The following is a 14,626-nucleotide window of genomic DNA, read 5'->3' as shown; positions in this document are numbered from 1 at the left end:
TAGGTGTGATCTCAGTTCTGTTTGGAGTCTCCGTAAACCACCACTGCAGTAAGGAGTAGGGGACTTGCAGTGGGGAGTTCTGCATACCATTGTGGCTACTAATTCTTTTTTGAGTATCATTCAGCCTGGGAGCAGCAAGTAACTCATCCTATCGAGAAATTATTTCTGTAAGTTCTCTGTGTCGAGCCGAATTTTGCATTACTTTGAGATATGCGCATACTAATTTATTCATCGCCATATGGCTTCAATGTGAACTTTGAATGAACACAGTAGTCGTTACTTTCTGTTCTACCTTCTTTTTGTTTATATATTTGCTTGAAAAATATGTGCTATATCTAGCTTCAGATGACTCAAAGGTGAAAGCATTTAAAATCATCAAAACGTATACACTACATGTATGCGTAATACGAGTACAGTATCAGTAATAATACTTGCACAAATGCATAGATTGTTATATTACAATGTAACAATTAAGTAACACTCTCTCTCTCTCTCTCTCTCTCTCTCTCTCTCTCTATATATATATATAGGCGGGAATTTTAGAGACTTCTTTCTGCAAGTCCTTTCTGCGAAACAGGTTGCGCTTCATGTTAATTTGTTAATTCCCGCAGCGCTGCAATAGTTCCAAGTTCTCTGGAGCTTTAAATGAGATATCTAAAATGCATTTTGAGATATCTTTAAATCATTTAAATATATCTGAAATTCAATTTCATGTAAATAAATAATGTAAGATATCTAAAAATAACTTCCAGTTCATAGGGGAAAGTGGGACACAAAAGTTTTAAACAGGCACAGACCTGTAATGCTGACAGGTTAAACACAGGTTAAACACTGACATTAGGTTTGTCAGATGGAAAACAAGGAAACTATGGCCATCCAAATGAGTGACCACAACTTGTCTCACTGTGCCTCAATACGTGCAAGAGGCCCAGATATATAGCAATGGCTTAAAGAGGACGTCTTAGATATAGCTGTAACTCAATTACAAAATCAAAGAAACAATTAGCCAACTGACTTTCTGGTCTACTACTCCAGTAAATCTCAGAGCCTTTTAACAAATGTCAAGATCACAAACCTCCCTCTCAAAATATGATTTCACCAGCTGGGATTTTCTCTGCCTCAGCTGCTATCGCAATTCCCCCACTCCCCACCATTTATGTGACTGGAAACAGGGACAAACTGTTTGAAGGATGCCAGCTCGTTATTATTTAGTATGATATACATTTAGTCACTTCTTTTTTAAAGTTCATTAGGCTGTTTAATATTTGTATTTCATTGTGGTGCTAAGCCAAATCAGCAGCAAAAAATAAATAAGTTGTGCAAGTGTTACGTTGCCTAAGCAAGGGCCTCCAAGGAATAAACTAAACTGCTACGGATAAGTCAAATATGACAGACTGGATTTACTAAGAAGCGTGTCATAATTTTAAGGAGGCACCGTAGAGCATATACAGATTGAGTCAGCGTGAAAAATGAACAGGCGACACACCGCGACACAATTGCAGAAATGTGCTTATAAATTTTGTTTTATGGCCAGCAGGGGAAGCATTATGATTGTACAAGTTTGAAATACAGTACGAATGTAGCTGCAGTATTCACTTTAAACAGGTGATGGCACTGGAGATCAAGATATTCACCACGGATAAGTTTCATGGCACTTGGTACTCATTTACAAAGTCCGAGATTATTCGATTTAATATTTCAAGTCACATATTTAGGTTACAACTTTACCGCTGTGTAACGTTGTCAGTTCACACAAAAAACAACAACAAAAAAAAAACCCTGCTATTAAATTAATGCAGTCCCTCAAACTAAACATCTCTGCCAATCATGTGATGAACTTGTAAAAACCTAAATGTACCGTTTTAGTATCACAAAGTTTGGATATATGGAGGGTTCTGTTCACATTTACATTAGAACATATATCCAGGGATCCGCTTGTCCAATTAAGATGAAACGACATTTATTTACTTACTGAGGGTATCGTCATCTTCGGGAGCAGTCTGTCTATTGAGTCTAAATTGTGAATGACATTTGTTAGATTATTATGATTATTAGAGGGTATAGGGAGGCATCCTGTTGATCTGTCTGTCCTGTCGTATATTTGTAAGTTTTTTTTTTTCTTATATCTAGAGGGCCGCCAAAATTCAACTGTCATGAAAATTATCTGAACATAATTCAGCACAAGCTATTGAGAGTATTAGTATCTGTACATGAAATCAACATTTTCACAGTACGAATATGGCGATGCTATTTTTCATATTACCGATCGCTATTTTTATTCACTCCCATGAAGGGGCCTAAAGTCCTAAGGATAATAATAACAATAATAAAATATAAACTTAATACAAATTATAATTCTGCAGTATAATTATTTTTTCTAGAAACGGACAGCAGGATATCATTTAATGATAAAAATTGACAAAAAAAAAAAAAAAAAAAAAAAAAAAAAAAAGACCCACAACCACACACAATTGATCAAAAACAGAGATTTATTTAAATACTCATATACAGCTACGCCAGACACGGCCACCAGATGGCAAGCTGCACATGCTCAGTGAAGCTCAGACCAGACAGGCGGTGTCAGGGTTTTGCGGTGCTTGGAATTTCCTAGCCTACTTTCCAAAGATCAGCATCTTGTTTAAACCCCGCCCCCCACAGCATGTGTTTCCAGTGCTTGTTTCCACCAACAAATGGAATCAAACCTTGAAACACACGCATATTTAAAAATTAGATAGGTTAGGCAAACTGACTAATTAAAAAAAAAAAAAACACACACACACACGCAAAAAGACCCCCACAAAAATCCAGTACAGAACTGAATAATCAGGCAATGAAACAAAATGCACCTCCGCAATTTGTAATCAGTTTTGCATGAAATCACACCATACTTGTCACCAATCTGCAGGTTTCGTATTGTGCATCATATTCCAGGAAGCCAATTACCTGTACAGACATGTACATTACCAGGGATAACAATAGTCAGAAATAAAACCTGTACCAAACCCACTTAAAAAAAGTGTTCAGACAAGCTCAATGATGTTCTCCAGTGTACCTGACAGCCTAGGAGTGTGGGCAGCTCTGATTTTAAAGGACTCTGTTCTGTTTTTAATAGCTATTCTGAGGTCAGTGCTTTTTTTAATAGATACAAGACCTAAATGCCTGGAAATATGGCAGCAAAACAGACAGAGTAGATCAGAACAAATACCAAGGTCTATCTGAAAATGCGTATTCGTGTCACCTAAGACATATTAACTGTGCACCTTGCAGAGAGTGGTTATTCTTTTAATAAATGCTAAATCTTGTTTCTTGTAAATATATGATGCACACCATATTTGCATATGCAAATTTGAGACAGGCTGTACAAAAGTGTTCAAAAATTGCATGCATCTATATGAAGTTAAAGCTAGAATTTTTTTATTTATACCTATTTAAATCTGCACGTTTCAGCATACAGTAGCCTGTATTATTTGCCACAAATGCTATTCTACAGAATGGTTATGCGAACAGCCCCCTGGTAACATGTCATGTTTTGTGCAACCTTCTAACAGCCCACTGTCATACAAAATGCAACACTGACCTGCACATTTCAAGGTTAATTGTAATTGTTAATTATTTATAGAGGGTTAATGACATCCCCAAACCACCTACGACATGTATAATGGACTTCTTGTTTGGCAGATAGTGTGTCATAGCAAAGGCTCTAAAAATCCCCTTTTTTCTGCTCATTAGCATACCAGCATTACGGTCTTATTGTTTTAATCCTCCACCCCCCAAAACATCTGCAGTTTTGCAGAATAAAAGATTAAGCCCATTGTTAGAACAACATCTTCCAATCACACTTCTATCTGGCTGAGGTGAATCAAACTACAGAGGGCTGTGTACTCATAAAACTACATTCACTCCATTAGCCAGAAGCACTGCTCTCATGCTTTACAATAAGGTTGAATATTTGAACTAGAAGCAAGGACTCCTTTAAAACTGACTAGGACAGGAATGTGCGCACAGTGCCCTTCACCATGCCTCTGCAGATAGGACACTTGCGTAGGGAAGGGGCACATTCTTTGCAGACTACCAAGTGCCCACAGGGGATGAATACAATGTTGACTTCCTTGTCCATGCACACTTTGCAGGTGCGTTCCTCTTGCAGCCTCCGCAACTGTTCTTCCATGGTCATGTCTAAAGGGGGGGGGGGGGGGGGGGGGGGGGGGGAATAGTTTCCAGACAGGTTAAGCATATCGAAAAAGCATATAGGAAGTTTAGCTGTGCTGAAAACACATGTTAGTTTCACAAGGTACTGGTTAGATGAATGCTTTCTTAATTGTAACTGCTAAGGTAGTTTGTAGGATTTCAGAAGTTTATTTAGCAAAAAATGTCTAAGGGTGGTGTTTTTGTTTATTAAATAAAAGACATTAATACTTTACTTGCAAGTGAAAAATCTTTTTAAGAAGGCAAAATAAAAAACTTTTAATAGTATTAAAAAAAAAAAAAAAAAAAAAAGTACCTGACAGATCTTGACTGGGAGAGTCCTCATTTGGTTGCGCTGGAATTACATGGGGGTGGGGAATGAATGAATGAATGAATAAATAAATAATATATTTTCTTTTGCTTTTTTATATAAACATTTCAACTGGAAGTTTTGCACAATGCTTTCAGGTCACATTCTTATTGCAAAATAATAAGTTTAAAAAATGTAAGCATTTGACATTTGTATTGGTGTGAATCAGTCCATTTCATGCAGAGTTTTGGTAGGCTACAGAACAGATATTTTTGCATGTTCTTTAAAGTCGTGAACATGTTCATCAATTTAAAAAAAGCACACAAATGATCGACCAACATAATGAAAAAAGAAAACCTTTGAATTACCCATTAAGTCTCTTAATAAGTAGATATCATTCTTTTGGATCCAGTTTTTAAACACTTCAGCAGGAGCATTCCCTTTGGAAAGGACTACGTCAAGGAGCTGAGCAGTCTGCTGTTTGACTGACGAGTTGCTGATGATCATGTCATATTCTTTTTGGGTTATTTCAGACTGCTCTCGTAAATGATCCATCAGACTTTTGACGCTTTTAAGTCGCTGAGTCAAGACAAGACGATGCCTCTTTAGAAAGGTAAAGCCATCTGTAAAGGAATAAATATAACATTTAAGAGCTCTACAACCTTCGTTACAGTCAAGCGTTTGCTTTCAAGATGCCAAAGCATCCATGGGGGCATAATAAATAAATAAGGCTGCACAGCAAAACATGTGTTATAGAGAATTGCTAGGGTCCCTAGAACTACAGTGTCATAAACTACATCACCTCTGGGGGCAAAAATATATAAATTTAAAGAACACCGGTATAAAATAATTAGAAACAAAAAAGGATGGAACAGGTTACATGACAAAGGCAAAGGGATAAGGATTTTAAACCCTTTGTCAGGTACAGGGCACAATTATATCACTTCCTCAAACACACATCATGTATACTTTTGGAACCATTTCCAGTGATTTCATGCAGGTGGAATGCGAGACAGAAGGAAACCCCCCAACATAGTCGCCCTAGATACACATGGACAACAGTGGTGTGGCCAGACATTCAGTTAGTCATTTTCTGACTGCATCCTGTTTAGCTTTCATACTTTGTGATGAAGTAACTTCCACAAACTCAAATTATCATATGCTTCTACTACTGCAATAGCTAAGCAACCTTAAAAAGAATAAAATAAATAAACACGTCATCCCACCATTTGCTATGGTTTTAAAATTGAAGGCACTCCTGTAACTAACTAACTAACTGACTGACCCCGTTTCCAACAACAAATCTACACAGCAACAGTGGCATGTGAACACGCAGGGCATCAACTTTCAAAATACACATCTAAAATACCAGTCAGAAACACTTGGAATGCACATGAAGCACATTTTCCATGTTTTTCCTGCAAATGTGTATCGGTGTATTAAAAGTGTAATACAGCAAGACAGGAAATATTTCATTAATTATCTGCAACTTCAATACTGCTGCTGCTTCTCAGGACGCTCACCCAGTTTCTCAAGCCTTGATAACCGTGCCAGATTACACTGTGCAACACAATGCACCTTGGCATCACTGTTCGTCTTTTTATTATAATCGTCACAGTGTATACAAAGTTCACCAGTAGCTGCCATACTCTGTGTCACAAGATATTTATTTTAAATACTTCCTGATATCAACTTAACAGCAACACTTCTTCACGAATGCTCTTTAAGTGGACAGATGATTTAACACACTCCTCACCACCCATACAAAACTGACCAGTGACTGGGGCACAACCATTTTGACTCACAGACTGCAAGACTCTATTTGTCTCGGACTGTTATAAAAGACCACATATAAAGATACATTACGTATGCCAAGAACAGGCAGAGTGTAATACAACGAAAGCATTCTGGACTTTTCACGACTGATAAAATCCTGGAGTTCTGGGAAGCGTATTTAAAAAAAACTGTAACAAAGACTCCATTTTGATCTAGTGACAAGGCAAAAATGAATGTGGGAAGTTACGAGAATCCTAGCTTGGGGATTTCCAGGGCGTGTGTGGAACTTGATCTGTGATCTGCCCAGTTAACCCTTTAACTTCATTCTCACTCAGTACTGCCAGGGGTGTTATAGCTACAAACCCTCCACTATCCTCGCATATCAGAATTGGATATGGAACACAAACTGTGCTGCTGTTAGCAACAACAGGTGTCCAACTTCGTGTCACAATATGCTTTTTTTTTTAACTTTAAGATAAATAAACAGTACGTAATGCATTTTAGCAGCCACCTGCATGACTGAAATTTAAATGTGATTTATACATGGAACATCTAAATGTAGCCAAACAAAAATTCTACGTGCTGTTTTCGTTTCATTATTTTAGCAAGTTCATCTTCTTAAATGGTCTGTTCCTGTATTTGTCAATGCTTAACCAGAGTTGCTTCATTTTTTTTTTTTTGTGTTCTGAAGTATGTGCTATATGTACAGCATTAACAAGGATGTGAAACCATTACAATATACTGAACCCAAGAGGAACTATTTCTACTTCTTTACTAGGGAGTACTGTGTCAAACCTGTATACATTCAACAGTAAAGGTGTGAGTGACATTGTGAAAGACAGCTGGGAAGCGGGTATGTCTAAATGAAACTGTAGTAGTAATAATGCTAATAAAAGCATAAGGAATAGTGACTATTGGTAGTGAAGATACATACAGTTAAACTGACCCTGGTGGTAGAAACACTTTTTGGGGCATGTTTATGGTGGAGAAATTACATTTCCGTGCATGGAGCTTCTAGATCGAATATATTTATTTCTCAATTGTATACCTGAAGCCATTTCCTCTGCAAGTCTCTCTTTTTCTTCTTCTCTTTTCTCGTCTTCAGCGTTGAGGAGATCAGTTACGAGTTCCTGGACGGTTTTGTAGTTTTCGCCCGTGCTCAGTATTTTGCTCTGGACCGTTTGCTTCACAAGATTTCGGTCAAACCCAATATCCAGAGCTGCCTTCACCACTGGGGTGTTCATCATGACTGCATCCTCAGACCTCACCTCTCCGAGCCCAAGGTGAACCACTAATTAGAAACAGGCACAGGCGTTAGGTTCGACACTTAACTGCTCAAAAGGCTTAGTGGAACAAGCTAGGAGACATTTCACTGAAGTGGAAAACTTTCAGCAGAAATAATGATTATACCATTGCTCATCTTAATGGGACAAAGACTGAATTATCACAAGATTTCAAAATGATTCAAACACATGCTGCAGGATACAGAAGTTTAAACTTGCTTCCAACAACAAAAGAAAAAACACAACTGTTTATACACAATATGAAAAACGAACTATTATGAAGACCAGGGTGTGAAATTTAATCATTGATAAAGTAGTTCTGAAGAACACTCATTGATGCAAGGTGTAGTCTCAGCTTTCTTTCTGTCATGTCAATTTGTGACTGCTTCCTTAGAAATGTAAACTTTTGAACGATTAGTTATTGATTAAAAAAAAAAAAAATGTATCCAAGAGCTTTAAATGACACATTTTCGACCAAGTTATGTAAAGAATTAAAAACAATTTATTTAGTAATGGACCCCATTAAGTATGCTATTAGGATTTTGTGTTGAGTGTGTTGTATTTTAATATAACATGTACTAGTCATTCTTTTGTCAGTACACCTATGAGTGAAGGGCAAAGGCGGGATTTCTATGCAGTACTGTTCCAGTAAATGCACAGGGTTTAGTTAACTAACTGGAACTTTAACGTGTTATGAATATGTTACGTACAGTCCCAACACATTTTATTTAAATAACCAGCAATGTATTTTCGTTGGACACCGAGATCCACATATTACTAAGTGTGAACTGTTAAAAATGTCAGCGAGTCATGATTAACATTTCATAAAAAAGTTCAATCCTTTATTTGCAAATTGGCCTTAAACCAAACAAATATGCATTTTTAAATTAGCACTATCCATCTTTCAGTTTTGAAGCAAAATACTAAACATTTTTCTTTTTAATTTCAATAGCATACAGTATAACCAACATCTTACTTTCATCAACTTTATTTATTCACACATACCTGCTGGATCAGAAAATTCACGAGAACTCTGGTCCCCGTTTGCCAACAACTAAGAATAAACAAAAAGAGAAAAAATGTTATCAATTGCTCCAAAAGTGAGTCCTTTTTAACCTTCATCACAGCACCCAGTGGTCCTATACCTGCTCAAAGAGACGTGGGAACCTGGCCTGAATCTGATGGACGAAATCTTGACCCTTTTCCTGCAGAAGATACTCACATCTGCAAATACAAAAGAAGCAGATGGTCAATCTTTCAAGCTGCTTGTGTGATTTAACAAGGTAAGTGGCAAAATAAAGAACATCAACACAATTTGAAGACATTGCACTTTTGGGAATGACACTCACTTAACAAACGGGCTGATTCCTCACACTCCTGGATTCTGACCATATTATATATTTTACTGAAGGGGTTCTGAATTTCAAGACTGGGAAGTATATGATTATGTTTGGTACCCTGGCTGATGAAGTGTCCCTTATTGAGATGCAACATTCTTCTATTATCACATAAAGCAGCTGGCCCCCTGCAATGAATGAATGGGGGGGATTTTTCCTCATGGTATGAATAGTACTGACATACAGATGACTATTTTTGGTGAGCCACTTAAGCAGAATATTCCGTAATCAAACCTTAACATCTAAAAAAGTTAACCCGGCTTCCTGTTGGTTTGCTGTACAAATTAACAAGTACCTGCAGATACCAACCTTGGAAACCATTTTGCATGCTCCACCCATGGGTCGTCACCTGACTCCCAGCACCTCAATCCACCGTCGCAGCAGAAGCACTTCACATCATCATTTCGACCTTCAAAACAACATTTCAGGCGCTTTTTTATTGCAACAACAAAGAGCATGACAATGACTTATTTATAGTCAAGACAATAGTTGGCTTGACGGATGCCCTTGTGATTAATGAAAAAATACCAAGTTTACGTATGTCAGCTAGTTATGCCGGAAGGAAAAAAAACAAAAAAAACCCAGCATGCTTAAGATTTCAATGTTATACTTAGCTTCAAGGTATTACTGCTATTTATAAGTAATACTTATTTGCACTCATTCAGCAGTAATAACCTTTAAGTCAATGATTAACAATAATGTGTGTATTATGCATACACGACTGCAAACAGCTGGAAAACCTTAGCAATCCCACCCATATCACTTTATTACTTCTTGCTTCTTGTTTGTAGTAAAATTTCAGTTTCCCATGCAGTTTTTGTGTGCTTTACCTTGCGTTCCATCATGTTGAAAGCACCCTCTTGAAAATGGTGCGTCATGTACTTCAAATACAGATTAAAAGATTCTTACCCACGTAATAAAAGCCAGCTTTGGCCAGCTGATCAGGTCGCACAGGAATCCTTGTCGGCCAGTTGACAAACGTGAGCAGTCTTTCCTCGCACAGCTGCATGACAGGATTGGACACATTGAGGGAGGTGATGATGGATGCCGGAAGGGGAATGTTATCGGTTCCATCACCCCTCGCAAAACGGCAGGAGGGGTAGTGCCTCTGGTGCTCTGACATGGCCCTGTCTCCTGGCTCCCAATTGCTTAGATTTCCACCGCAAGAGAAGCACGCCACCCTATCACCCTGTCCCAGGTAGAAGAATCCTGCCTTGGCCAGCTCCGAGGGGGTGATATTAGCCAGGGGCCAGTTCGTGAAGGTGTCCAGGCGATCTTGCTCACGGCGCATCCTGGGGTGCTGAGAGGTGGCCGGGCGTTGTTGACACACATCCTCCACGCCATGAGAGGACAAGGGGCTGGGAGGGATGCTGGTGAAGCGGTTGCTGAAATAACCCACTGGCTGCTCAATAAGCGCGGGGGCAGTCGAGTTAGAGATCTGAGAGAGCAGGAGGCTTTGAAGAGGAGGGGAGAAAGCGGAGTGCGAGGAAGACAGGAGGCTGGAGCTTGAGGCCAGCCCCTGAACAAAAGGGCAGTCGGGAGACTGGCGCTTATGCCTTTCAGCAGGGCATTCTCCTGCCTGCCAGTTCTCCACTGTCACTTTGCAGCAGAAGCACTGAACACGGTCTCCCACCCCAGTGTAATAAAAGCCAGCTCTCGCAAGACTCCTCTCCAACACGGCACCGCTGGCAGGGAATTTGGCGAAGGTAGACATACGAAAGAGTTCAGAGGAATGGTCATAGCGCAGGTCCACTGGGGCATTGTTGCGCATTAAGTTCATAAAGAATGTGTTGCTTTTTAGTATCTCCATTTTGAGAAGGTAAAAAAAAGGGGTGCCCATTTCAGGGAGAGAGTTTTGAATTACAGGGAAACCCAGAGACAAAGACTAGAATAACAGCATGAATGTAGGGGGCGATTATAAACCCCAGAACACGCTTTTGAGCTTTTTAATGTATATTAAAAACAAATAAAAGTATGTCCAAAAAAAAAAAAAAAAAAGCATTAGTAACTGCAAACAAATGAGATGCCACAAGTTATGATCTTCATAAGACTATGGTTCCAGGAGCAAAAACAATCCAAACTGTATGTTTTTCTCCTTTGTAAGACACTACACACCATGTAGTAACTAAAAAAACCAACAGCTGTCTGTTTTACTGCGTAGATGCGTGATTAACAAAAGCATGGATGTTAATAAACATACTCATTCTCTTTATTTTAAAAAAATAACAAAGGCTCCTAAAACACTGCATGTTGGCGAGCACTGGCGCCACTTTGGGTTTGCCAGGCCAGCCATGCTACCTACAGCAACCAACGAAACAGGTCACGTTCTGTTATGCTGTAATAAAGCCTGCAAACTAAACATGAATATAAAAAAAAAAAAACTGATCAACAGCAGTCCCTTCTTGTGGTCAACCTGGTCCGTTTGATGACCAAACACTGATGTCTGATTTTAAGTTACAAGGTTTAAATAAATAGCTCCTGCTTTTAGCGCTCTCCTTCATATTTAGTTGTGTAATGTTAGCGTTATCCATTTTTAAGAAAGAACTACATTCATGCGGATGACTTAACATTAGACTAATGGTTTGATGGTGTAACAAATAAAAACACTGGTTTCCCCTTGCCCAGCACCTTTGTTAAGATGCCATATTAATTCAGAACTCTCTCCCTGAACCGCGGCACCCCTTTTTATGAAGTTTAGTCCTCCATGATTAAAGGTATTCTTAAACTGTGAAATGGTAAGTGGTTAATGGTGAAAACATCAATGTATAAATGCTGAAAACTCCAGTAGTTTCTTCTATTCCAGCCTTCTTATGAGACCCTGAGGAAAAGAAGAAAAAGTTTGTAAAATTTTCCTCAGCATATGGAATAGAAATACCCGTGAACAATTTATTCAAAACCAGTTTTGAAGACAAACCCATCTACCAGTTGGGTCATATTTCACACAGATTTTGTTTTCTATTTTACACATTTCCAAAGGTATCACTTTCTTTTATTAGATATAAAAAGTGAAACACCAACATAAAATTACCCTGAAACCCCCACTTGAACAGTTTTGAATAATCAGAATATAAAGAAATGTCCCTTTCCTAAATACAGAAAACACCCTGGCTAGAACAAAATACATTAATACAAAAACTATTGAGCACCATGTGGAAGATTATAATCAAGTAATGCAAATCATACGTTTCTAGGCAATAGGAGTTCCAGTTAACTAATAAAGACTATTATCAGTTTCACAATGACATGTCCTTATTGACTTGTTTGCTCTGTAAAAACGTCTTTGAACACATTAAGAAAAGGGATGACTATCACTACTGTAAAAGTTGTATTTTAATTTAAGGTATATATTTTTAAAAACGAGTCATTTTCAGAATCTGATCGTGAAACGCTGTAATGTGTTCAAGGAGAAGGGCAGAGCGATGAAAACGGCTAATTTTGAACCGATTTAAAATGATTCGATCAGAATTCTGTTATGAATGGGCCCCTTTATCATTTTCTTGGCTCCTTTAATTTCCACCTATGTCTGTTTAATATATATTGTCCAATATATGTGAACTATAAAAATACATTGTCAAAAAGGCAAAGGCAGCACTGCGCAGACTGATTTTAAATTTAAATCACAGTCGATGCTGAGACATTCCAGTACCGCCTATTGTAAAACGATTGCGTGTGAACAGCCAATCAGTAAATTGTAAATGATTACAATAAGTTCAAGGTAAATGCCTAGATGTATATATATATATATATATATATATATATATATATATATATATATATATATATATACCAAGTTTCATGATACACGTTAATACCAAGTTTCATGATAAGTATGCCATCCACTAGTTCTTCCTTCACTATAGACCCCTTTGCAGTGCCCATAAAAATACATAAACACATAATCGCGTTGTTAAATGGTTCAGTAAAGTGTTTACCAGTTAAAGTTTCAAAGAGGAAACGGTTTTGGAGCAATCAATTTGTTACATTTAAATATAATTTAATTAAAAAGATACAATTTCGATTTTTTTTTTTTTTTAAACAAAGTCTTTCCACTTTCCCTTTGAATTTATTTATTTTTTCCACAAATCAAATCGTTACTAAGAATCCAGTTGTATTTATTAGCATTTAACCGTTTTGATTGCTGTATATCAAACTGAAAGTAATAAACAGCACTTTAAAATAACAAGTCTACTTTTCATGAACGGAGTTCAGAGTATGTAAACACACATTTTTACTCACTGGATATTCTGCATGTCTTTCTTGCTTCAAATCGTGCAGGGTTTGTTAATTACAAGTACTAGTTCTCCACTAACTAATTATAGAGGGGGGAAAACCCATGACGAGTCACAAGGAATATTCTAATGTCAACGTCCTTTTCCCCACTTCCTGGTATTATGAAATGGCCCATGGTATAATTACAACCGTATTATTAAACAACAGCCTATTAATTATGTGTTGTATTATCTTCCATATCAATGGGGTTGGGTGCAGATCAGCAGTCAATTTTTCATACCTTGGCAACATTTTCATATCCATTGTATCTGATACATTTTAAAATGATCCCAATGAAAAAATTTAAATTATATATATATCACATTCAAACCACGGAGTAGTTTCAAACTGTTATTTAAAAATAGAATTTGAAAAATAAAACAACTTTTGAAATGGACTGTCAATTTGGTTTTGATTGTAATTTCTGTTAGCTCAATTTGGTTTACACAATTTGTATTTTACTTACCACATAGACAATTACAACAGAGAAGAAAACACACTTACCAAATCTAGTCCTTACTAAAATAAAGACACCCTTATTTGACAGTTACGACTGGAAGGACGCACCTAAGAATATTTTCTTATTTTATTTTTTATTTTTCAAAATTCTGTGATGAATCATGAAGCAGATCAGGCTGAAGAGAACATCATTTCCGCAGCCAAAAAAATGAAATAAATAAAAAGTATATCTGACACGGCTATAAGATTGTTGTGTTCACCGACAAACGTAACACAGTGTAAATACCTTAACTTACCTTCATAACAGAATTGTGCTTTCATATGTTCCTCAAACTAGTAGTATTAATTTACAACATCCAGTTAGTTACTCGTTTAAAAAAAAAAAAATGAAAGAAAGAATATAAAATGGCCGACTCTATTTTCTGATAAACAAGACGCCAACAGGAAGCATCCGGTTGCGCGTCAACCATTAATTATTCTGTTTCAATGGTGGCAAAGAAGTTGTAAATGCTACTGCATATAGAGAAAGAAAAGAGCAGTACACGGTTCTGTGTTATCACTGTCCTCCCGTTCAACCAATTTTTCTTTCAATTTTAACCATCAAAAGAAGTATAAAGGCACGCATCTGCCCAGTGTCACTTGTCTAATTCTGATGAAACCTACAATCAGTACATTATTTTGCGCAGGTTTAGACATTTATCAGACGTGCTCTCTTTTCCAATGGGCTGAAACATTAAAAGGCACCTTCATTAGTTACTGAGGCTAAATATGTCAGTCTATCTTGTAGTCAAACTTGGATATTGGTCGTAGTGAAATACTTCATTAGTTTCCGCTTACAGATTAGCTCTAAATTTGTATTCACTGCAGTGGCTGGGATGTAAGCCACTGACATAGTTTTAAAATGTAATCAATAAAATAAAAAACAGCTTTATATTGTGTATCTTCGC

General features: G+C 37.4%; 1 protein-coding gene across 2 annotated transcripts; it reads right to left on the bottom strand.

Moving 5' to 3' along the window:
- Window positions 1–2,471: 2,471 nt before the first annotated feature.
- Window positions 2,472–14,264, bottom strand: birc2 (baculoviral IAP repeat containing 2). Of its 2 annotated transcripts, none has more exons than XM_041232542.1 (9): window positions 13,976–14,264; window positions 9,861–11,769; window positions 9,261–9,360; window positions 8,700–8,778; window positions 8,560–8,608; window positions 7,320–7,562; window positions 4,864–5,118; window positions 4,502–4,540; window positions 2,472–4,176 (listed from the first exon to the last, which is right to left on the bottom strand). In XM_041232542.1, the coding sequence occupies exons 2-9, from the start codon at window positions 10,789–10,791 to the stop codon at window positions 3,983–3,985; spliced, it is 1,890 nt and encodes a 629-aa protein (XP_041088476.1). In that variant the 5' UTR covers window positions 10,792–11,769; window positions 13,976–14,264; the 3' UTR covers window positions 2,472–3,982. The 2 variants fall into 2 exon arrangements, with proteins under 2 accessions (XP_041088476.1, XP_041088477.1); XM_041232543.1 differs by lacking the exon at window positions 13,976–14,264 and adding an exon at window positions 13,188–13,325.
- Between the last annotated feature and the right edge of the window lie 362 nt (window positions 14,265–14,626).

The sequence above is a fragment of the Polyodon spathula genome, chromosome 30, assembly GCF_017654505.1.
Source record: "Polyodon spathula isolate WHYD16114869_AA chromosome 30, ASM1765450v1, whole genome shotgun sequence".
NCBI classification, from domain to species: Eukaryota; Metazoa; Chordata; class Actinopteri; order Acipenseriformes; family Polyodontidae; genus Polyodon; species Polyodon spathula.
The sequence above is the reverse complement of the archived record's forward strand: the minus strand, read 5'-3'. Positions and strand labels throughout refer to the sequence as shown.